Source organism: Astatotilapia calliptera, chromosome 12 (assembly GCF_964374335.1).
Source record: "Astatotilapia calliptera chromosome 12, fAstCal68.1, whole genome shotgun sequence".
Classification (NCBI taxonomy): domain Eukaryota; kingdom Metazoa; phylum Chordata; class Actinopteri; order Cichliformes; family Cichlidae; genus Astatotilapia; species Astatotilapia calliptera.
Window position 1 is genome coordinate 22,631,480 of NC_137433.1, and position 23,210 is coordinate 22,654,689.

Genomic DNA, 23,210 nt, shown 5'->3' on the forward strand with positions numbered 1-23,210 from the left:
CAAGAGGAGAGGAGCCACATCACACACAGACAGCAAAGCAAACCGGCCTCTCATATCATCATTCAGCCGCCGCGGAAACAAGAGCAACTCGGAGGACTTCTCAACTTTTACGCACGGAAATTTGACATTTACGCACGATTTCAAAAGCATAATTTGACGAAGACACGGACAAAACCAACTTATTTACGGACGTGAGAGACTCTCGAGGATCTTACCTGAGCGGCGGGCCTTTGGGTTTCACTATTAATCGATAAAGCAGGTAATATAATCTGATGGCTCAAAGCTTTGGAGCAGATCAGTCAGATGGAGACTGATATGAAGACTGGCAAGTGAACTCGTAAAACAAAAACAAAAAAACGTTAAAAAAAACTTTAAAAGCATTTTTGTTCAAGAATTTAAACTTCAAGAAAAGAGTAACCAGCTATGCCTCGTCCAGGGAAAAACTCTTACAGCGACCAGAAGCCTCCGTACTCCTACATATCACTCACAGCGATGGCTATTCAGAACTCAGCTGAAAAGATGCTGCCTCTGAGTGACATTTATAAGTTCATCATGGATCGCTTTCCATATTATCGAGAGAATACCCAGAGATGGCAGAATTCCCTGCGACACAACCTCTCATTTAACGACTGCTTCATCAAGATACCCCGTCGGCCTGATCAGCCGGGGAAAGGCAGCTTCTGGGCTCTTCATCCGGACTGCGGTGACATGTTTGAGAACGGCAGCTTCCTGAGGAGACGGAAGCGCTTCAAGGTGCTGCGTGCCGAGCATATGACCTGCAAGAGTTCCCCCATGATGCACTATTTCCACCATCACCACCATCACCCTGGCAGCAAGTTGGGCACTGCATCCAGCCACCACGACCACTCAGCCGCCCCTCCAAACGTGGGTCGCCTTCCTCACTTTCAGGGTTACGGGGGCATCACTTGCGCACAGCCCGGTGGGTTTAAACACCCATTTGCCATAGAGAACATTATAGGAAGGGACTACAAGGGTGTGATGGCCAGTGGGCTTCCCCTTACCTCGGTTATGCACCATCTGGGTTACCCGGTGCCCCCCCAGCTCAGCAGCATGGTCAATTCTATGTGGCCGCACGTCGGCATGCTCTCAGAGTCTATGGGTGGCGTATCCGTGCCAGCATCATCCGAGTACGCACCATTCAGCGTGTCAGCCAAGGGCCTGTACCACAACGCCAACGGGCAAACCCTGCCAGCCGTTCCAGTGCCAATAAAACCCACCCCGTCCCTGGGCCCCGTGCCGGGTTTGACGGGTCTGCAGTCCGGCCCGGCCCAGATCTGCTCACCGTCCTCACTGATGGAGAAAAGTGATCTGCTAGAGGGAAAAGGGAACCCTCTACACCCGGCCCTCCTGCTGTCCTAACCGGGTAAATTGCAGGCTATTTTTGAAAGAAAAGAAAAAAAATAAAGCGAGAAAGACATTGAGATTACCCGAAATAAGACTTATCAGAGACGACAAATAGATTACGTGCAGCTGTAAGAGCGTTGTAAAATTAAGTTTAACATTGTGCTGTGTAATGGATTTTTCATTAGACTCATGTTGATTGAAATCATGATTTATTTGCACAATTTGTGAGGGCATTTACCACATACTGTAATGTGGCACTGATAAATACAATCAGACTGGTAGAGATGCTAATCCCAAAGAAAGCTTTGATTTAGGAGACAAACAGTCCGAAATGATTTCAAATGCAAATCAACTGCTCTGTTTTTTGATTTTTGCTGTTATTCTACTTATTTTACTTCAATCATTGGCAGGCCTACCGGCTAAAGACAAGTAGACCTTCGTAATTTTTAATTAGGCCTGTTGCACTTTTTTGTGTATTCTCTAGCAGTGCATTAAAAATGTTATGCTTGTATTATAACACTATTTATCTGAAGATATTTATAAAGAACTTAAAACCAAATCCTTCGTGTTGTAGTTATTTAAATAACTGTTTACATTTGCACATCCTTTCAGGGACGACTGTGTTTGAAAAGCTGAGGAAAAAAATTCCAATAGACTCGGACATTCTTTTACATCAGTGGAAACAGACATTCAGGTCCCGACTTTTATCTATCAATTCCTCAGATGTGTAAATAAAGAAATACGTCTCTACCCTTATTAAATATTTTGATACTCTACAACAAGAAGTAATAACAAAAAGATCACTTCACATGCCACCTGTAGTTCTGTTTAATGCATAATAAATGGTCAGAATAATGAATTTATATTCCAGCTGTTTTTCTTTAAAAACATTATTTTCAATTATTGATTACAACTGATTACAGAAATAATATTAAATATATATTTGGCTCTAACTATGAGATATGGAGTACGAACTGTGAGAGTTAATATTTTTCACTGAACCAACATACGATGACATAAAAGTAATTTTTTACTTTTCTTCACTCTGGAGTCATCCAAGGAAGATCTAAACCCTCTTTGAACATCCAGTTCAAAAACAGAGCTGAATATCATATTACATGGTGTAACTGTTATATTTTAAGAGGATAATTTTAAGAATACTTATTATTCTATTTAAGAACAAAGATAGCAAAAAAAAATATCTTGCTATCACCTTCCATAATTCATACTTAAGTGCACGCAATTGTCCACATTTGAGCATGTGCTGATGCACGCTGTGTTCAAGTGTGTGTATGATCTTCCAAAAGATGGATATGAGCAGCCAACATTTTGGACAGCAGCTCCACAACTTCAAAAGCAGGATCAAGTTTGCTCTTTTGTTTGTTCTGTTTAAGTCAAGCTTTGAAGCTTCTCCTCAACGGCAGCACAAAGCCCCAGGTTCAGCCCACTAAAAATGACTTATATTTAACCTCCTATCCCCTGTTTAGCATCCCAAAGGCTCTCACAGCCGACACTATTGTCACACCAGCCTCTGAACAAATAATTGAGATGCACCAGTGGAGGAGAGGCGTGGGAGTAAAAAATTAAAACCTATTCGGGTGTCATTGCTAACGAGCAGAATCTCCCTAATAGTGATGACCCTTATCTTTTCCTTTCTCATTCAATCCTTTTTATTTATTGTTATTTTATCACCATCATTTTGTTGTGTTATGCCTGACTTTTATTTATTTTATTTTATTTCTTTAGCATTTCTCTTTAGTTTTTTCTATCATGCCACCTCCTCTTTACTTTCTGTTCCATCTACACACACACATACACACTTTCTCTGCAGGGTGTCTGTAATTTCTAGTTAAAGGGAACTGAGATTTCTACAGCACACCCAAACTGTCTGTGTGAAAAGTGTGCCTGTGCCTGTAGGTGTGTGTGTATGTGTGTGGGTGTGTGGGTGTGTGTATGTGTGTTGCTTTAATTCCCTGATCAGCAGGCCTCAATGTCTTTAATAGTCCTCACTGCATTAGTGCATAATTAAATGCCACTAATTAAGACACAATAAGAGGAGTAATAATGCAGCCATTACTACCCTCCATGATCCTCTGTCTTCACAACACCGGAGTTGGATGCCTCTGGAATCATAATATCACATGAGCTCCCCTAATGTGCACATGTGTTTATGTGGAGGGGTAATAGGTGGTATTTTTGCTGTTCGGTCTTATAAGTAGGAACTGTGCTGGTTGTGTCAAAGCATTTAAAAGAATATGTTAAATGATTTTCAGCCTCAAGAGCAGGTAGTAAAATAGAGAAACAAAATGCTTTGGATGTCAGCTGAGTATGTATACCGGTTATAATTTAGATTAAAAACAAAAATCTGTTCTGGCTGTGTGTTTTTGTTTTATATGGTAATAAAAAAACATATTTTTGATAGACTTTCTTAGTTTTCTCAAAAGAAGCAAGTGCACTGCAAATATCTCTCCACTCTGCTGTGATGGTTTAGCAGATATAAATTTGAACCTGATGCTTAATGTCAATAAACTGCAGAGTAATTTCATTAAATAAATTTTAAAAATTAATATGGTTTACCTCTTTCTCCAAAATGAAAATGTAATAACCACTGAGTCTCCTGTTTCCCGAGAGCATTAAAGAAATTTGTCTGCTGTGTGCAAATCCACTTACTTCAATTGGAAAAACATAAACTAATTATAAAAGCATAGAAAAATTGTAATTAACGACTCTTCTGCAAATAAAACTACATATGGAAGAGCTGAAACCTGGAGCTTTTTTCTCTTTAGACACTTAAATTAGCACAGGTGCACACTCCAGTGTAACACAGCCATTCCCAAAAGCTGAGGCATAAATAAAAGGCATAAAAGGCAATTAAAGAAGGAAAACAACTTATAAATATGTCCTAAAACACTGATCACTTACGACAAAGACCATATTCATACCCTGTATATTTTTATTATTTTTTTTGGAATTTGATTTAATTTGAACAACACAGTACGACGCTACATGAATTAATTTTAGCACTGATAAAAACATACCTGGAATTAATATGGGCCAACTCTTAACTCGGGACAAATGGTTCGACGTGTGAAATGTGAGTGTAAAAGAATAAAATGAGTCCTGTGAATGAATAAAACATTTAGGTCAGAGGTGGTTCACAGTCAACCCTCTGAAACATAACGTTGCGATCTTGAATAGAAGATGATGCATTAGTGGTAATTACCCGCACTTGATAGGGGCCAGGGTGACAAATTCTACATGCATTTTTCCTAATGATCAGTGAGGACAGGCCATCATGATGAGCAGCTTAATTCATCTGATCTGATGTGCTATTTCTTACTCATGCACACTGGCACACGCGCAAACCTTAAATATTATTCTTTGTTCCAGACAGCAGTCTTTTATTCAATATATCAGAACATCAGATGATTTAGAAATTTGCTCCAATTTCTTTAAACCTATAATTGTCATACAAGGATTCATTGTTCATCCACAGCTTGACTGACCATTAAAAACATCAGCAGAGCCATTCTAACTATAGATGGAGGTATGAAAATACATTACAGCAAACTCCTTGTTAAAAAGGTCTTTTTAATCACAGAGATAGGAAATCACATAAATGTCATGAAGATGTTATTATTAAATGTTAAAATTCAGTGATTTGTTTCGGAGTTTGCAGAAATGGGCTTCAATGATGGGGAAAAAATTGTCTCAAGCCTGCTACGTTTTCTTACTACACTTTTACCTGACGGTAAATGGAAACAAGAAAGAAAGAAAGAACGAAAGAAAGGCTATGAGAGATGTACACTGAACTTGTCAGTGGTAATATTATGACTTCTGATGCAATCTGAAGAGAGCTGTATCTGAAAATGAATCAGCTGCTCCTGGCATTCCCTAAAACCCGACTGAAAACCATTGGCAACCGAGCCTTTCCAGCTATCGTTCCCAAACTGTGGAATGATCTCTCTGCCCATGTTAGGATGGCCTCCTCATTGCCTCTTTTTTAAGACATGCTGGTAAACTCATCTTTATTCTTTGGCTTTTAACTCAAAGTGAGGTTGGTGTGCTCTTACTTTCTATTTATTATCAATACTGTTGTTGTCGCTGATTTGTTGTGTGGTGTTTTGTGCCTTCTATAACACTTTGTCCAATTTGTGTGTGCTTTGTAAATAAATTGGTAATGGTAAAATATATGGATTACATATATTCTGTATATGCCACTGAAAGATAGGGGTACAACAATGGGAATGTACAAGGAGTCTTTGGAGGCATTTATTGCACTACTAACATACGCATACAGATCAATCTGGCTGCACAGAGCACTCACACTCACACACACTTGCAATCTTCACAAGAAAGAATACAAAGTGAAGTTTTAACTCTTTCATTACAGAAAAGATTAAATACTGTTACATAAGAGAAGGAAAAGACTTTCACCTGAAACAAACTCATTGCGTGGCATCTCATCGTATCTCTTATTTCCTCCCCGAAACTGATTTCTGATTTGTGTTGTGAGAGTGAACACATAGGCTTTGTCACAGGAGAGAAGATTATCAAATATCATGATCACCAAGGTTCAACTGGTCGTCATACCAGCTTATCCAATTCAGGGTCGGGAGGGAGGCTGGAGCATATTCCAACTGCTGTAGGGTGAGACATGTTCGTCAGCATATAGACACTACATGAAATAATATTCAACACTTGCAAGAAAGGAAACATACCAGTGATAAGAAAAATGAGATTTCCACACAGAGTAATACATTTGTGAACACATCATACCGTTTATTAAAATATATTCAAATTAAATATACTGAAGTAAAGTAAATTGCAAAGGAGTTCCTTATGGATGACTAAATGAAGTTATTAATTTCATAATTACACTGAAGCTGCTAAACTTGTCTTTTGCATTAACAAATATAAAATTTGGATTCATAAAAAAGTAGATCTGATCTGTCAGCATCTAACAACCCAGAGAGCTCTTCTTAAAGCACGAGAAATTATGTCAGGTGTAATTGATCATGCTTAATTTGATTCGGTCTTAATTGATTGATTCATAATTCTTGTAATTAACTTAACTGTGAGTAAACTGTGAGTGAATCAATAGGGGCCATGAATAAAACCATAATTAAATCTTTATAATTTTCTATTTGAGAAATTTTATTTTATTTTTTAATGTCACTTTCTCTTGTATGACAACAAGATTATATAATTTACTATTCAGTCTTTTTATGTATTACTTTAATAGAATGAGCAAACGATCTGTTCTCTGAAGTAGTTTTTTGTTAAGTTTACTACATTGACTGTACTGTATAGTTGTGGTCCGTGTGATAACTCAGTATAACAGTGTATGTGATTCACTGCAATCAGGCAGCTGGCATACGGATTTTTTCTGCTCTTATCTTAATCAAACGATCGGCTTGCCATATTCATTGCTGTGGTATTTAATAGGGGGACAAGGGGACAGTCATCTGGCACGTGTCGACAGGAGTCAGCGTGAACCAATGAAAAGACCATCTGAGGGGAATTAGCATACTGGCATCAGGCCTGGAGACAGAGAGAAGCTGTCAGGGGAAATAGTCCTAACGACAGGTCACTCTGGACCGCTGCACATTACTATAACTCTTGTCCTTTCTCTGTAATGTATTGCATTCCCTCTCCAACTTGTCTCTTTTACTGTCTCTCTTTTTTTTCCATCGTCACTACTCTGCACCAGAGTCCTCCATCATTCTTCTTTGTCATTCTATTATGTTGGGTGTGATGTACCCAAAGAGAATCTTTGGGTTTTTTTCTTTTATCAAAAACAGTTTCTACGTCATCCCCCAGCCATATCTCCATCATTCAGCCTCTACAACCCACCACTCCTCTTTCTCCTTAATAATTACCCAATGATTCACTGATCCAGGGTCAAATTTAATCCACCCCCGTGGTTGAAGTGTATTGTCTCTGTTCTGTCGTCAGAGCAAGGTCATCTGACGCAGCTCATATCATCATCATCAATCTGCCAACTTTCTTTATTGGCCCAAATTTTACAGCTTATTAGCCATTATTACCCTTAATTATCAATTCAAAATAGGTCAGTGGTTCACCTTCTCTGGCCTGCTTCCCATTGTTTCTCCTCTCTGACTTCCCCGCTTCTTCACTTTCTCTAAAGAGTTCGGACAAAGAAGTTCTGTGGCCAAAAGAACTTCAGCAGTTTGTCAGAGGTTAAGTGCTTTGTAAGAAAATGAGTGCTCGTATGGGCCCATTTGAATCGCCAGTAATAGAGATTAAAGTGAAATGGAAATGAACAAGTGTGTCATCAGCTCTCTCCCTGCTGAGTTTGTACTTGAAATTTTCAATCTCATTACACAATGTCAAAACATGATGACTGGTAGTGTTTCAGTGAAAACCCTATAACAAAGGTTTGAATTAATACAACTGCCAGGACTCGATTATTAGTTTATTGGTGCAAGAATAAGCAAAGATGTAATTTGATGGTTTCTCATAGAGTTCCTTTAAAATTTAAAGAAATAAAATATGATACAAATATTACAGATTTTGCCTTTTTTTGTGTTGTGACTAATGTCATATGTCTTTTCTGTATGTCCCTAAACAATTTCTTTTTGTATTTTGTATATGTATCGATTAATACATCCATTTAATTACAAAAGTGTAATCGAAAAAAAAATTTCTTTGTTTCACTTCATATTGGAAAGTTCTCCTCTTTGTAACACATGTTATTCATTGTTAGGTACACAGCTTTACAATATAAGGCAAAATTACTGAATCATTACAACTCAGTTCAGCTGCAAAGACATTAAATTGATTTATTCTTTAAAAAAATGGAAAAAGACTTGCTTTGAAGAACTGGTAGAACAAACATGTCTGATTGATCTTTGATCACCAGGCACCAGAAGTCTTTTCTGCCGCATTGAGCAACTGAACTGAATCAGCAAGACTATAACCATTTTTCTTACTGAGCATGTTCCAAAGAATCAGCTTCCATGAAACACAGTCGAAGTTTCTATTGTTCCTTTCTTGTGAAGAAGGAAGGCAACAAAGGTCACTTTTAGCCCTGGGCAGGTGGTTAGCAGGGTTAAGTTACAGCCTCCAGAAGGGGAAGAAATACACTGCATCAATAATAACAATAATGATGTGCAAGAACACAGAATGATTTTTAATACATTGGCTCTTTTCTTTTTATCCATTTTTAGGCTGGTTTGTAAGACAAATGATAAGAACCTGTTTGTCCCTACAGCAGTCATTATCAACCAACAGCCACTAGTCACTTAGCTATTCTGTAGCTATAATAAAAGGAATAAAACTGGGTTTTTTTCATGATGTATTGAACTATATGTGGAATGCTTTTAGACAACATTAAAGTGTAGCTTTCTTGCGTAGCATAAAGTGAATTTTAAACTGATTGCAAATAACTTTAATGAGAGATTGTTGAATAAAAGAGTAATTCACTTAGTTTAAGCTTAGCTGATATTTATTTGTCACATTTTTTTCTTTATTTGAAAGTCTGGTAACACATTAAGCATGGATGGACAAACAAGAGACATCGTGGTGTCTGAGACAATTAACGTCTGCAAATCACAAAAATGAAAGGTGCATATAGGATAAGACCTTTAAAGCATTATGGTTGATTAGTTAACATAATATTCCACACACTGAATTAACAAAATGAAGCCTACAAAATATAAATGATTGAATTATCATTTTAAAATGTTAGGCTCCAGAACAAAAAAGGTTTTTACACTAATGCACTCAACAGCGATGGTGCATTTGGCAACAATGTGCCGTTCTCTCGTTAACGTTAATTGGAGCTGTGGCAGCAGTTAAAGGCAAGGTCCTCCTCTGACTCCTAATCATTTAACTCTCCATTACAGAGAGCACTCTGGGTTTTTATTGCTGTAATAAAGTTGATCTTCACTACCACAAAAAGCCTCCTGACCCCTGGGTGACGTGGAGACCCCAGACTCACTGTATTCATCATCTTGATATTGAATTGAATTGAACTGAATCTTTATTTTGAACATCTTTGTCACAGGCTCTGTTTATAGAGGCAGCCACACAGGGTCGGACAATGTTTGTTACTGTAATCTTTACCCAGAACAATAATATACAATATACATGTTTTGCGTATGTGCTTGTCTATATGGACAAATCTGACTACCATTTAGTTTTCCAGTTGTTTTATAGATGTTATAATAATAATGAGGCTATACAAAAATATTAACTATAAGTCATGCATTTACCAAAGAGAGGTTTGAGGTACTAAAAATATATTTAATCCATGTATGCCCTCTTGTGGTCAGATAATTAACTGCACAAAAGCCTGTATGTTCATATATATTTTTTAATTATTATTATTATTTTATTAAATAGGATCGATGTAGTTTAACATGGTTCCAGTGGTGACATGAAATTGAATTGCTACTTAAAGCTGTAGCTAATTTCCAGGTCTTACATTCACAATACAATTTTTTTTTTCAATTGTATAAAATCACAAAACCCTACAGATAGAAAACTACAATAAGTGCACATTAACTAGGAAAAAGATAAAGAAATATAATATTAAGGGAAAATTAATTAAGATATGGCTCCTAAAATTCTCAAACTTAAATTTATTTATGGGGCACATTAAAAAGAAAAAGGTGGACTGGAAAACAAACAAACAAACAAAAAAGGTTATAGATAAAAAATAAATATATATACAGTTTAGTGGGTGCTAAAGAGACAGTCATGGCCTAAAAGGTAAAAAAAAATGCAAAAAAAAAAAAGGGAAAGAAAGAAAGAAAGAAAAAAAAAGGATGTCTGCACAATTATGAAATTTGCATAATTGAGCTCATAGTTGCTTTTACTGTGAAAGATTTAATACCTGTAATTAATCTGAGTTTAGTTGGAGGTTTGTCCCATAGATGAGTAGACTTTATGGAGAATGCTGCTGATTGTTCAAATTTAGATCTCCAATGTGCTATTTCAGAGTTGAAACTCACCACGTTCCTCATGACTCGTGTTACTGTCTTGTCTCCGGGCAGAATTACGAGCCAGGAAACAATATAATCTAGATTAATGCTTGGTAATGGAAATCTGGTGCTTGTTATCTGGAACGGGAGAAAAATTTAATTACAATCTCGATGTTAACCATCGGGCAGAAAGTGACAAAAGCACATGGACAAGACAAAGTGTGTTAGTCAATGAAAATCTGGTTTTTGGTTTCATTGTGTAAGAATGTGATACTAAAAATGTAGGAAGCAGGTCATTTAAATCCTGGAAATGTCTGAATAGAATCAAATGAGGAATGAATTCATCTTGAGCTGATTTGGCATGTAGCATTAAAATTCAGATCGGAACACAATGGTATCATCATCCATATTTATATAGTTAAGTTTCACCTTCATGACAACACATAGAGACTGAAGCCTGTCTAGACTTTAGGTCAGTTGTGTGTCTGCATTACCAGCTGTTTAAAGGTCAGAGGACCTTTGAGGTGGTGGCTCCTGTCTTTGAACTGCTTTGAACAAGAGGGCAGCTCTCTGTGAAAAGTCGATTATGCTTACGTCATTATGATCAAAATAGCACGTTTCAGTGATCAATCATGTGTTTTAATCACATGAACATCATTCTCTTCAGCACTTTATGACTAATACATTATGTTTTGGGACATCTTTTAATCAATATTCCGAGTGTTCAAGATGTCTTACATGTTTACATGCAGTTATCGGATGTATTTAATGTCATCCATTTGAGGCAGAGGCAGAGATACGTGGTCTCAGCATTCTGTCAGTGGGCTGGTTTGGATTTTTGTTTTTTTGTTTTTTTGGAAAATCACAAAAAGACTTCCAAGCTGACCTTTACAAAACTTAATCCACGAGTGGACAAGTGGAGCATGAGCAAATTAAGAATCCATTAAAATTTGTAGCAAATCTGGATCGATTTAAAACCACAAAGACAGGGCAGGAGCATTTTCTGTATATTTTAAATTTGCACTTCACATGTTTGCTTGTAGGTTCATGTGTAATTTAGAGCAGGGTGTGTCTTTGTTGACTGTAACCATTCTTCTTTTATTGTTTAAAACATGGACATTAGAGTAATGATGTAATTTGTCTCAACTCGATGCCAAGCTGACATCGCACCATTCCAGCACAACTAAACACATCACTCTGATTTGCCACCCACCCAGAAACACTCATCACTCTGTGTTTGTTACGTGTACTCTTGTGTATGTCTGCTTAGGAAATGTTGCTTAATCCAGGCGGAGGCGTCAGATCAGTCAGACAGAGCCTCACCCTTACCTTTAAAACCTCACTGACACATGTGTCACACACACAGGCAGGTCTCTCTCTGGACAAAGACACATCACAACCCCAAAGGTAAGAAGAAAAAAATTATTTCACCATTTGGCAAAACTGTTTTATTTCTGAAAAGTGTGCTATTCTGTTCCAAGATTTCTATATTGGATTAAATAATACTTTACTCTTGTCACCAAAGGTGGGGAAAGGGAACTACATTCAAATCCTTAAATCAACATTAAACAGCCATGTGGGTCCTTGAGAAGATCAGGGAGAGCATGGAGAGCCTTCCTCAGGAGTTGAGTCGTTACATTGGAAAGAATGAGGAGGATACACTTTTCCCTTCAAAGGCTAGCCTCTCAAGGAATCTGCACAACAATGTCCTAACCCCAGACATGATCCCAGAGTTCTGTCTGCCTCCACGGCTTCGCAGGCAAAGCCCACTGCTAGAAGCTGAGGAAAAGCCACTGTTTGTATTCGGTCAGAACCAGATTCCTAAGAGTAGGCAGATTTCAGATACGCATGTAAAGACAAAGGATGTGAAGACAAAAAATGGTGACACATCAATGGCCTGGAAAGCTACAAAGAAGCCTTTGCCATTCTCTGCAGAGAGCTACGGCCTGGGTGGAATTTATGAGAGCCCCAACACTCGGAGGAAAGAGTCTTTGTTCCACTCAAAACGCCCTGTTTACCTGCTTGATAGAAATATGCCTACTGCAGCACCAAGACTGGCAAAAGAGACTAATCTTCCCAAGAAAACTTTATCTGGATTCCTTCCGGTGTTTTTATGCAAGAGTATGTCTGAGACAGAAAGCGAGACACCTTCTTCCAGTGACTCCTCTCCCCTCAGTTCACCTTATTGTGTCAAATCCTCCCTTTATGTCTCATCAAGCAGTGGCCGCCTTAAAGGTACAGTATCTTGCCCTTCATTAATTGACAGTAAGACGGGCAGGAGGAAGTGGAAGAGAGGGGATTTAACAGCCTCACTCAGCAGCCCATCAAGCTTAGAGGAAAACTCAGCCAACCTAACTCCACCAGCCCTCCTCCCGATGGATGCTCTGCAGTGCCAGGAAAGACTTCAGCGGGAGCATGTCCTCCCATTGCAGGGCCATGGCAGAGTGCGCCTTTCCGCTGAGCACACCAAATTCTCCGACAGGTCGTCGTCATCCTTATCCACAGTCCGAGTACGTGTGGTGTCTGTGGAAGGCCTGTGGAGTGATACTGACCGACAGACACTGAACTGTGCAGTGAGTCTGTGTCTGACTCCCGGGAAGCTGCAACAGCAGGAGAGTGCCACCATCAGGAACTGCCGGAGTCCAGTTTTCAATGAAGATTTCTACTTCACAGAGCTGAGTCAGAAAGATCTAATGGAAATGCAGCTTAGGTTGAAAGTAGTGCATAAAGCTGCAGCTGGAACTCTGAGAAGGGGGAAAGTGATGGGAGTGATCACCAAACCTCTGTCTCAGCTGCTTATTTGAAATAAACAGGCAGAAAAATAGTTTTTTGTATCACAGTATGAAAACTGCATGTGTTGTATATTACATGTGATAAAATTATGATGTCTTAAAACTATTAAAATGTTGATCTCCTCCATACCTGCTTCATGCCCTGGAGGACGTCCTCTAGCAGATCATTACATGAAGGAACCTTTTAAAAACAAGCGCGTTCATGCTCACAGGTGTACACACGGGTGCTCACACACACACAAACGACACCCTTTTTGGCTCCTACCTCAAAGCACACTGTGCGCTGTCGATCCAACGTGCAGTGCAATAATGTTTAATATTTAGTATTTACTGTTATATTCCCATATATCATCGTGATGTTGTTTATTCTATTGCTCTCGTTTTCTTCTGCTTGTTTTCTTTTTTAATTCTCAACAGGTGAAATTAAAAAACAAAAACAAAAAAAACAGTAACATGTAATATTTAGTATCTACTGTCTATCACAACGTTTCCCAACCAGAAGCCGTGGGTGGATAAAACCATCCGCGACGCTCTGAGATCCCGCACCGCTGCCTACAACACGGGACTCACAACGGGGGACATGGACCCGTACAAAGCCGTGTCATATAACGTGCGGAGGGCGGTGAAAGAGGCGAAGCAGCGCTACGGGAGGAAACTAGAGTCACAACTCCAACAGAGTGACTCTAGGAGCCTGTGGCGGGGACTAAGGACAATAACGGACTATAAAGCACCAACAACCGGTATGACGAACATGGCCGTGACTCTGGCAGACGAGCTGAACACTTTCTATGCTCGCTTCGAGGCTGCAGCTAAGGACTCCAACAATGCTAGTGTTAGCTGCAGCCTAACGGCTGCAGACAGGAAGCTACTGCCAGCACCGGAAACGTGCTCGTCATCTCCGAGCATGAAGTAAGGAGAGCCTTCAAAAGAGTGAACACCAGGAAAGCAGCAGGACCAGACGGCATCCCAGGTCGTATCCTAAGAGACTGCGCATACCAGCTAGCTCCTGTGTTCACTGAGATATTCAACATCTCTCTATCTCAGTCGGTGATCCCCACATGCTTCAAAGAGTCCATCATTGTTCCTGTCCCGAAGAAACCCCACCCTGCTTCTCTCAATGACTATCGCCCTGTAGCCCTCACCTCAGTAGTGATGAAGTGCTTTGAACGCCTGGTCAGAGACTTCATCATTTCTTCACTACCAGACACACTGGACCCACTACAGTTTGCTTACCGTCCAAATCGTTCCACAGACGATGCCATCTCTCATCTCCTCCACACATCACTCACTCACTTGGACACTAGAAGGGGGAATTATGTTAAAATGCTCTTCATAGACTACAGCTCTGCATTTAATACCATAATTCCCTCCACACTCACCACCAAGCTGGAGCATCTGGGACTCAGCTCATCTATGTGTCAGTGGATCTCCAACTTCCTAACTGGCAGACCACAGGCAGTAAGGATGGGCGGACATGTCTCAGCCTCCACCACTCTCAGCACTGGCGCCCCCCAGGGGTGTGTTCTGAGCCCCCTGCTGTACTCTTTGTACACATATGACTGTGTGGCCACTACCAGCTCCACCACCATCATCAAGTTTGCTGACGACACCGTCGTGGTGGGCCTGATCTCTGATAACAACGAGACGGCCTACCTGAAGGAGATTAGGAATCTGGAGAACTGGTGCCAGAGGAACAACCTCCTTCTAAACGTCAGTAAGACAAAGGAGCTGATAGTGGACTTCAGCACTAAGCAGGAGAGGAACTACCAGACCCCCGTCATCAACGAGTGCCCAGTGGAGAGAGTGGACAGCTTCAAATACCTCGGAGTTCACATCACGCAGGACCTGTCATGGTCCTGTCACATCAACACCGTGGTGAAAAAGGCCCGACAGCGTCTCTACCACCTCAGACGCTTGAGAGACTTCCAACTGCCCTCCAAGGTGCTCAGGAACTTTTACTCGTGCACCATAGAGAGCATCCTGACGGGAAACATCTTAACCTGGTTCGGGAACAGCACCATGCAGGACAGACGAGCTCTACAGAGGGTTGTGCGGTCAGCTGAGCGCACCATCCGCACCGAGCTCCCTGACCTGCACTCAATCTACAGCAGGCGGTGCTGGACCAAGGCCAGGAAGATCGTGAAGGACCTCAGCCATCCCAACAACAGACTGTTCTCTCTGTTGAGGTCAGGAAAGCGATTCCGCTCCCTGAAGACCAACACAGAGAGACTGAGGAGGAGCTTCTTCCCGCAGGCGATACGGTCTCTCAATCACACCACCACACAGTACTGACCCACACATACAGTTCTTACACACACTGGACATTCTGGACATTGTTTTTGCACACATTGTTTTTTTGCACAACACTGGTCACTATATTCTTAATTTCCGGTTAATACTTGTACAGCTGCTGTTATTGTGTATATATTTATTTATATTTAGATTTCTTCATACATTCTTATATAGTTCTATATTGTCTATTTTGTTGTACAGTTATTTTATTTTCAACTTTAATTTATATATTTTATCTTATTCCTTCCCAGTTAAATTTACCCTTCATTCTAATTTGTGTTGTACAGTTATTTCATTTTTAACCTTAATTTATATTTTATTCCTTCTTAGTTAAATTTACCCTTTTTAATTTTTCATATTTATTTCCTATCTTATTCATAGCCTTTTCCTTTTTTGTTTTCTTTAGGTCACGAGCAGTTGTCCAAGCATTTCACTACATATCGTACTGTGTATGACTGTGTACGTGACAAATAAAATTTGAATTTGAATTTATCTACTGTTAGCTAGTTTATTGTGATGGTGTTGGTTTTATTATGTTGCTCTTTGTTGTTTGTTTTATCTTCTGTTTTTTTTTTATCTCCATACAGGTGATCCAGGTGTTTTGTTTGTTTGTTTTTTCTTCCCCCCTTTCTCACCATCTCTTCTCCCCTCTATTTTTCTTTCGCTCCCTCTCTTTCTTTCATTCTTTCTCCCTGTCCTATTCCCCAGTCATGTCTGTCCCATCTTTAAAAATTGAAAATAAAATAAATACATAATTATAATAAAGGTCAATCAAATGGACCAATATGGCAAGGCCATGATGATCCACTTGGTAAAGTAAATCCACTTGGCATCTTTCTTGGCCTTCAGACAACAATTCTGATGGCTAAAGATCCAAACGGGACAGGCAAAAAACCCCCAAAAAACCCCAAAAACCTATTAAAATGTGTAAAAAGGAAAATGTTGAAAAGGGAGACAACCAGTGAGCAAATATGTTAGTTAGCAATGAGCTCTTGAGCATAGTAAGGCATTTAGCTGTTAAGCAGATATTTCTCTCAGCAGAGCTTTGAGTTTAGAGCACACTTACTGTACTTTCATCAGATGGTCACAATATGTGCCTGCACTGAATGTTAATGTTGCTGTTTAAGATGTACAAATAGGCAGCTGTTTGGTAATGTTCAGCATAAAACTGTCAACTCTTCTGTTTCTCTGCTGAACCATATCCAAATACGCTCTCTTCTGTTTATCTCTGTCATGCTACTCTATTGTACGGCCCTGTTATGCCATTTATATTAAACACTGTACTGAGTGATGAAGTCTGAACTGTAGAGGTTTGTAAATATGACTTGTGCCCAGAACTTTGAACTCAGCAGTTAGAAATCTTAGAGGATACAAATCAGACCACATAAAACCAGTCTCAGTCCCAGTCTTCCTCGTACTAATGTTTCTTCTGCTGACACAATTAAATTACCTGAATAAATCAGTTAAGTGATTCAATTTGATTCCAAAAGTGATTTCTTTTATTCATTTATTACAATTTCACATTCGTAAAGCCAAAAAAATATGACCCTTGACCTTAAAAAAAGAACTTAGAAACGTGGAAACTTAACTTAAAAAGTCAGATTTACTTCTATAATCTTACGAGCGTGAATGATACAAAATATAAAACTAAAGGAACTAGGAAAGTCTGGCTACAAGGAAACACATAACAAGAGAGCACACAGCAAGATGGGAAAATGTAGATATTAAATAATGAGGTAACGAGACACAGCGGAGACACATGGGGAACAGAGCCAAACAGAAACTGACTGAGACAGCAGGAAGCAAAACTCAACATAATGCACACAAGATGAGAGACATCGTGGGCATCATGGCGATCGTGGCTCAAGAGTTGGGAGTTCGCCTTGTAATCGGAAGGTTGCCGGTTCGAGCCCCGGCTTGGACAGTCTCGGTCGTTGTGTCCTTGGGCAAGACACTTCACCCGTTGCCTACTGGTGGTGGTCAGAGGGCCCGGTGGCGCCAGCCTCGCCTCTGTCAGTGCGCCCCAGGGTGGCTATGGCTACAATGTAGCTTGCCATCACCAGTGTGTGAATGGGTGGATGACTGGATATGTAAAGCGCTTTGGGGTCCTTAAGGACTAGTAAAGCGCAATATAAATACAGGCTATTTACCATTTACCATTCAGAACAGGAAACATAACGCTGAGGCAGAGACACGGACATGTGAGCTTGATACAGACAAAAGGCTAAACAGACACAGAAACATGACTGACCAGGGGAGACAAGAATAACTTGACACAACTAAATGGGGAGACCAGACAGAGACAGAGCACAGACAGAGTTGACAGATACGAGGACACGACTGGGGGAACGTATATGTATCACAGAATCTAGTGGGCTAGCAGAATCTAAAGAAAGACTAAAATCTAAGAAACATAGACAATAAAACTCAGAAGCACTAGGAAATACCGTAAACAAAGATTTACATATAGAACCCGAATATAATACACCTCTGATACTCAAGAGTACATCATAAAGTCCAGAACCACTCAAAACCATAACAATATGTGTGGGAGCTGGATAGTGTAGTGGTAAGACTACACACCTTTGCAGTGGGAGTCGCAAGTTCTTGTATCCAGTAACATGAGTAGTATGGCTAGATCCCCCATGCTAAAACCAAGCCCTGGAGTGGCACGTCTGCAGCCTGTCTGCAGCGCGGACACAAGCATTTCACTACATGTTGTACTCTGTATGATTGTGTATGTGACAAATAAAGGTTGTTTGTCAATATCTATTGAAATTACTCAATACAAGTTAATACTGTGAAACTCATGATCCATAATTTCAAAAACAGCCATAAAGACTGAAGCAGCAGTTGCCTGAGCTCATATAATAGCAACTAAATGTTATTGCAAGCCTTCATTTGGAGTGATATCAGTTTTATCCAAAAGCTCAACAACACCTACATGAAACAGCATTAGACTTTGTTGCATGTTGGAGTCAGCGAGACTGTGAGATAAGTGAACCATTTTGAGGAAGCCAGGGAATTTCAGGCTTATGACATAGCGTTTCAAAATATCACACTGACACTCTTTCTTAAAATCTAGCATATATGTTTCGGTGGATTTTAATGCTTTTAAACACACTACTATCATGACTACACAACTAAGGTAATGGTATTATAGTTGTATAAGCACAGAGGAGTTTGGACACATTTAAACTTTTCAATTATCAAAATAATGACATTATATGTAATTATTCTGGTGTGCTGGGATGATCCTCTGATGTGCCTAGGTCAGGTTAACAGGTTAATTTTAGAGCTAGGTGCTTTGTTCTTGTAGAGGAGTCTGTCTGTGTAGCAGAACGTAGGCAAGAAGATGTAATGGGTGTGATGTAATCCATCCTTCCATTCATCCACTGTCTTGCGCTTATCCAAATCAGGGTTGCAAGTGGTAAACCCTACACAGGTTGCTACTTTGTTTCAAGGCTAACACAGACAGACAACCATTTACACTCACATTTACACTTATTAGAACCATTTCAGGCACACGCATTAACCTCATCCCGTGTATGTCTTTGAATTGTGTAAGGAAGCCTAAATACCTGGAAAAAACCTCTAAGCATCCCATGGAAAGGCCCCAGCAAGGGTTGGATTCAGACTCCAGGACCTTCTAGGTGTAAGACAACTGTGCTGTGCAGCTCAGGGCAGTGACTACGCTACTCATAGCCAATTTCCCAAGTATGGGTGTAGTTTATTATTATCCCATTAAATAACGGCTTTGACATTTCTTAGTACTGTTTCCTGAAGTAGCTTTTACAGGTGACGTCAAGCACCGCCCACCCCCGGAAGACGTCCTAATCTGACGCTGAACCTGAACGAGTCCTCGTCGGGATGTAAACATGGTGATAGGCAGATGAGAGAAACGCCACAATGGTCTTCGAAAGCGTGGTTGTAGATGTCCTCAACCGATTTTTAGGGGACTACGTTGTCAACCTTGACAGCTCGCAGCTAAAGCTCGGCATATGGGGAGGTAACTGAACTTGTGTTTGTCATTTTACTTGGTTAGCTCGCTCTCTAAGCTAGCTAGCTAAATGCTAACGTACGCTAGCCACCAGGCGTATGACACTAACAGCTGAGGAAGCTGTTAGTGTCACTTTACGCGTCCCCAAACCAGTTTAAACTGTTCACCGTGAACGAGACAGTGCAGTCAAATGTTGACATCGAGATATATTGAAACACAGCGTTATTTCCGACTGTTCCAGTCATCTTTTTTTTTTATTATCTTATTTGCTCCCGCAAGTCTGTTTGAGCACTGCATGCATACGAGCGTCTGGGAATCATGCATTTCGAGGTCACACCCTTTTACACAGCCAGGTTATGACTCGGTACTGTGCTTCATACTAAGTACCCACTCGTTCCAAGAAATCTTTGGCACTGTACACAAATATGAGTATTTGAAAATTGGCTTTAGCCGCTGAACCTGGATCAATTTTTAAAACTAGTAACTAAGTCAAACCATTAAGTACTTTGTTTTACCAAACTTTATCTTAATACCAGCTTCTCTAATCAACAAATGTATAAAAACGAGTTGTCTTTCATAGACTGTTTTACATGAGTAGTATGTCTATGAATAATGTGTTACGATTGATTTGAATTATTGGAGCTCTATGGTGCGAGTTGCATTAAGTCAAAAGTCCTGAAACCTCTTTAATTAGATTGAGTTTCTATATGAGCTACACTTTACCCAAATGGTAAGCCATAATGCTGTTACCATAGTAACAACGTTTTCCTGGCCCTCTAGGTGATGCTGTGCTTAATAATCTTGAAATAAAGGAAAATGCCTTGGTAAGTTGCAGTTAAGTGTGTGAGTAAACAGCATTAGTTATTACATCCTGGCATTCACAGATATGTGTTTATTTATTATTCATTGTGCTTTGTTGCAGAGCCAACTTGATATTCCTTTTAAAGTGAAGGCTGGTCATATAGGTAAGACTTACTCTTACTCTGGCTCATACTGACCATAATTGTTTAGTTTAGTACCTTTGTACAGAAGAACCTTTTCTTACTTGGGTGTTTTTGTGATTAGGGCGTCTCCAACTGAAGATACCATGGAAGAACCTATACACACAATCCGTGGAGGCCACGTTGGATGGTGTCTACCTGCTTATAGTTCCCACAGCAAGTAAGATGATTTAATATGTGCATCAAAATAAACAAATTTGATCCAAGTATTCACAGTAGGCATTGCAGTGTATAAAATGAATGAAAAACCACATTTAGTAGACACACAGTAGCTGAATATTGTTGGACACCTTTGGTAAGCTGAGTAAGCCACTTGTGTTAATATGTTTTAAAGATTCAAAAATACATTAAAATAATTTAATTCTATTAAAGTAAAAGTATTTATCAAATATAATAATACAGAAAGATGCACATTTTTTCTGGTGCTATTTCTTTCAGGCATAAAGTATGATGCAGAAAAGGAGGAGAAGCAGTTTCAGGAGGCTCGCCAGAGGGAACTACAGCGGATAGAGCAGACAAAGCTGAAGGCTGCTGAGCAAGGTCAGGGTGCATCTTTATTTTATTTTTTAAGGTTTTTTGTAAACACGTTACTATAGAAAAGCTCCTCAGTGTGTATCTGTTTGTATGGCAGTGTTTCCTGTAGGTTTTGTATGAAAACAGCCTTTGTCATGGTCAACAGGTTCTTAGAGAAAAAACTCCAAATGTTGATATTTCCTGTTGGCTCTCATCTGCTGCTCTCTGGCTGTGTAAACATAAGTCATGCGCTCCAGTGCGTGAGCCAGTGGGCAGTAGAACATTTGGTGTTGACTTTGCATAGACAAACAAGCAATATCAAAATTTATAAAATATGTCGTATAGTCACACACACAGATTTAATGTCATATGGTCATGGTTTGTATGGCTGCGAGTTCCTGTGCAGCCAGCGTTTTTCACCCTTTTTCTGTTATGTGTGGTTTAGCACTTGAGTATCACACCACTTCAGCAGTTGTCTTTCCTTGTAGTGGTAGACTGCTGTGTTGCTGTATTTTGGGACAGCCTGGTTTTGTCATTTCAACAATATACATTTGCCATTAGCTAGAAAAAATCTATCCTTGATAATTGACTTAATAATTGACCACTCATCTTGGACATGAATATCAGGGTATATTTGGGCTCTTAATTATGTCTTTGAACTGGTATTTTTCCAGATTTGTACAACATACATATTTGATGAGTTTAAAAAGAAATGGCATTCATTCCATGCCTATGATGAGTGTGTAAACTCCTCACCACAAGTATCTGCCTATCTACAAGCTATTCTTTTTATAGCACTATGTCCTCTTTCAAGGTGAAAAGTGTTGTATCTTAATTTCTGCTGTAAATTTGCCATTTACAGCATGTAGGTGAAAATACAGTGTAGGTTTGTATTGTATTTCTAAATTTAAATAAAAATGTGTACTATTTTTTTTTTCTTTTTTAAAACGTTTTGAGATGCAGCTTTATTAACAGCAATGTGATTCACTGACATTCTTATGTAAGCTAATATTTGCGTACATGCTAAAAAAGGAAAGGTCAGAAATAATCATTAAAATATTGAAAGTAAAATTTAGTTATCTGTAAAGTTCATCAGGCAGTCATGAGAGCTAAGGCCAGCTGAATGTCATTCCAATTATACAGAAATACACAGTGAATGTGTATCGAAGGTCCTTTCGAGAAAATCTTCAGGAATTTTTGGGACCTGCTGGAGCCTCAAAACCTAAATCGTTTGCATTTTACAGAGAATCCCAAGCTTGAGAAACAGGACACTTTTACGGAAAAGCTTGTCACTCAGGTCATTAAAAACCTGCAAGTCAAGATCTCTAACATCCACGTGCGCTATGAAGATCATGTGAGTATTCAAGCTGAGTTACCATAATAATGTACAATTTTATCTATGGTCCTTCAAGTTTATACATGTTTCCACTTTAAATGAACTAAACACTGTTTCTAGAGCACTTTACAATAGAAGAACTGATTTTATTTTATTTTTTGTCTTAACCACACCATAAGGCTTAGCTCTTTATTTTCCTCCTTTTTTTTGTTAATGACAGGTAACAAATCCAAACTGCCCTTTGTCATTTGGAGTGTCACTGAAAAACCTCAGCCTTCAGGTGATGTGTCTTTCCTGTCAAATTATATGCTATTTTACATTTAGATATTAAGCTTTTAATGAACCTCACTGCTTGTTTGACCGTACAGACAGCTGACGCGAAGTGGAGACCCAGTCTTTTAGATGAGAAGTCCAAGTTTTTCTTCAAGGTAAGAAATCCAACCATGTTATCGACCTTGTTTACCACCACTGTACAGGTGGTATGGAAGGTAGGTAGGTGTTTTTAATAAAAAATACCACATACACGTTTAATAGCATTTGTTTTTGGCTTTAAAGTAGTTTTCTGAAGTTAAAGACTAACTCTTGGAAAACTTCATTGATTTTTCTTTCAGCAGTGTTATTTCCTCATAATTTTGGAGCATAAGCAAAACTTTAAGAAGTCCTTGTCAAACACTGTCAGCTTTTTTTCTTGTAATCGCAAACAGCTTCATCACTAATTGCTTTATCTTTCTTGTTTTCTCAGCTGGTACAACTAGATAACCTGTTTGCCTACTGGAATGTTAACTCAGTACTTTTCTCCAGTCACACTTCAGATCGGGCCCTGGTGAGTCACTGTATTATTAACGTATTAATATGTACTTGGAATTAGCCATCTCCTATTTTCCTGGAAGACACAATGCTAGTGTTATGTTGTGATCACACAGGGCACAGATCTTCGGTTACACAGGAGTTATGTAAAGG

At 39.3% G+C, this 23,210-nt stretch overlaps 3 protein-coding genes across 8 annotated transcripts in view; all 3 read left to right on the forward strand.

The window, feature by feature from the left end:
* Window positions 1-1,924, forward strand: foxb2 (forkhead box B2). Its single transcript, XM_026188168.2, has one exon. The coding sequence runs from the start codon at window positions 424-426 to the stop codon at window positions 1,378-1,380; it is 957 nt and encodes a 318-aa protein (XP_026043953.1). The 5' UTR covers window positions 1-423; the 3' UTR covers window positions 1,381-1,924.
* A 9,689-nt stretch (window positions 1,925-11,613) lies between these two features.
* Window positions 11,614-13,142, forward strand: LOC113034224 (C2 calcium-dependent domain-containing protein 4C). The gene is made up of 2 exons (XM_026188623.2): window positions 11,614-11,723; window positions 11,842-13,142. Exon 2 carries the CDS (start codon window positions 11,891-11,893, stop codon window positions 13,118-13,120), a length of 1,230 nt encoding a protein of 409 aa, XP_026044408.1. The 5' UTR covers window positions 11,614-11,723; window positions 11,842-11,890; the 3' UTR covers window positions 13,121-13,142.
* Window positions 13,143-19,218: 6,076 nt separating this feature from the next.
* Window positions 19,219-23,210, forward strand: part of vps13a (vacuolar protein sorting 13 homolog A) — a 46,169-nt gene continuing 42,177 nt past the window's right edge. For all 6 annotated transcript variants that reach the window (XM_080309213.1, XM_080309215.1, XM_080309214.1 and 3 more), the window contains exons 1-9: window positions 19,219-19,409; window positions 20,181-20,224; window positions 20,323-20,365; window positions 20,466-20,561; window positions 20,840-20,941; window positions 22,159-22,268; window positions 22,471-22,530; window positions 22,619-22,678; window positions 22,993-23,073. In XM_080309213.1, the coding sequence (XP_080165339.1) occupies window positions 19,310-19,409; window positions 20,181-20,224; window positions 20,323-20,365; window positions 20,466-20,561; window positions 20,840-20,941; window positions 22,159-22,268; window positions 22,471-22,530; window positions 22,619-22,678; window positions 22,993-23,073 (696 nt within the window). In that variant the 5' untranslated portion in view covers window positions 19,219-19,309. The remainder of the gene's footprint in view (window positions 19,410-20,180; window positions 20,225-20,322; window positions 20,366-20,465; window positions 20,562-20,839; window positions 20,942-22,158; window positions 22,269-22,470; window positions 22,531-22,618; window positions 22,679-22,992; window positions 23,074-23,210) is intronic.

What these genes read in the sequence shown, in the direction of transcription:
- foxb2 (XM_026188168.2), top strand. Translation starts at nt 424, where the DNA reads ATGCCTCGTCCAGGGAAAAACTCTTACAGCGACCAGAAGCCTCCGTAC.
- LOC113034224 (XM_026188623.2), top strand. Translation starts at nt 11,891, where the DNA reads ATGTGGGTCCTTGAGAAGATCAGGGAGAGCATGGAGAGCCTTCCTCAG.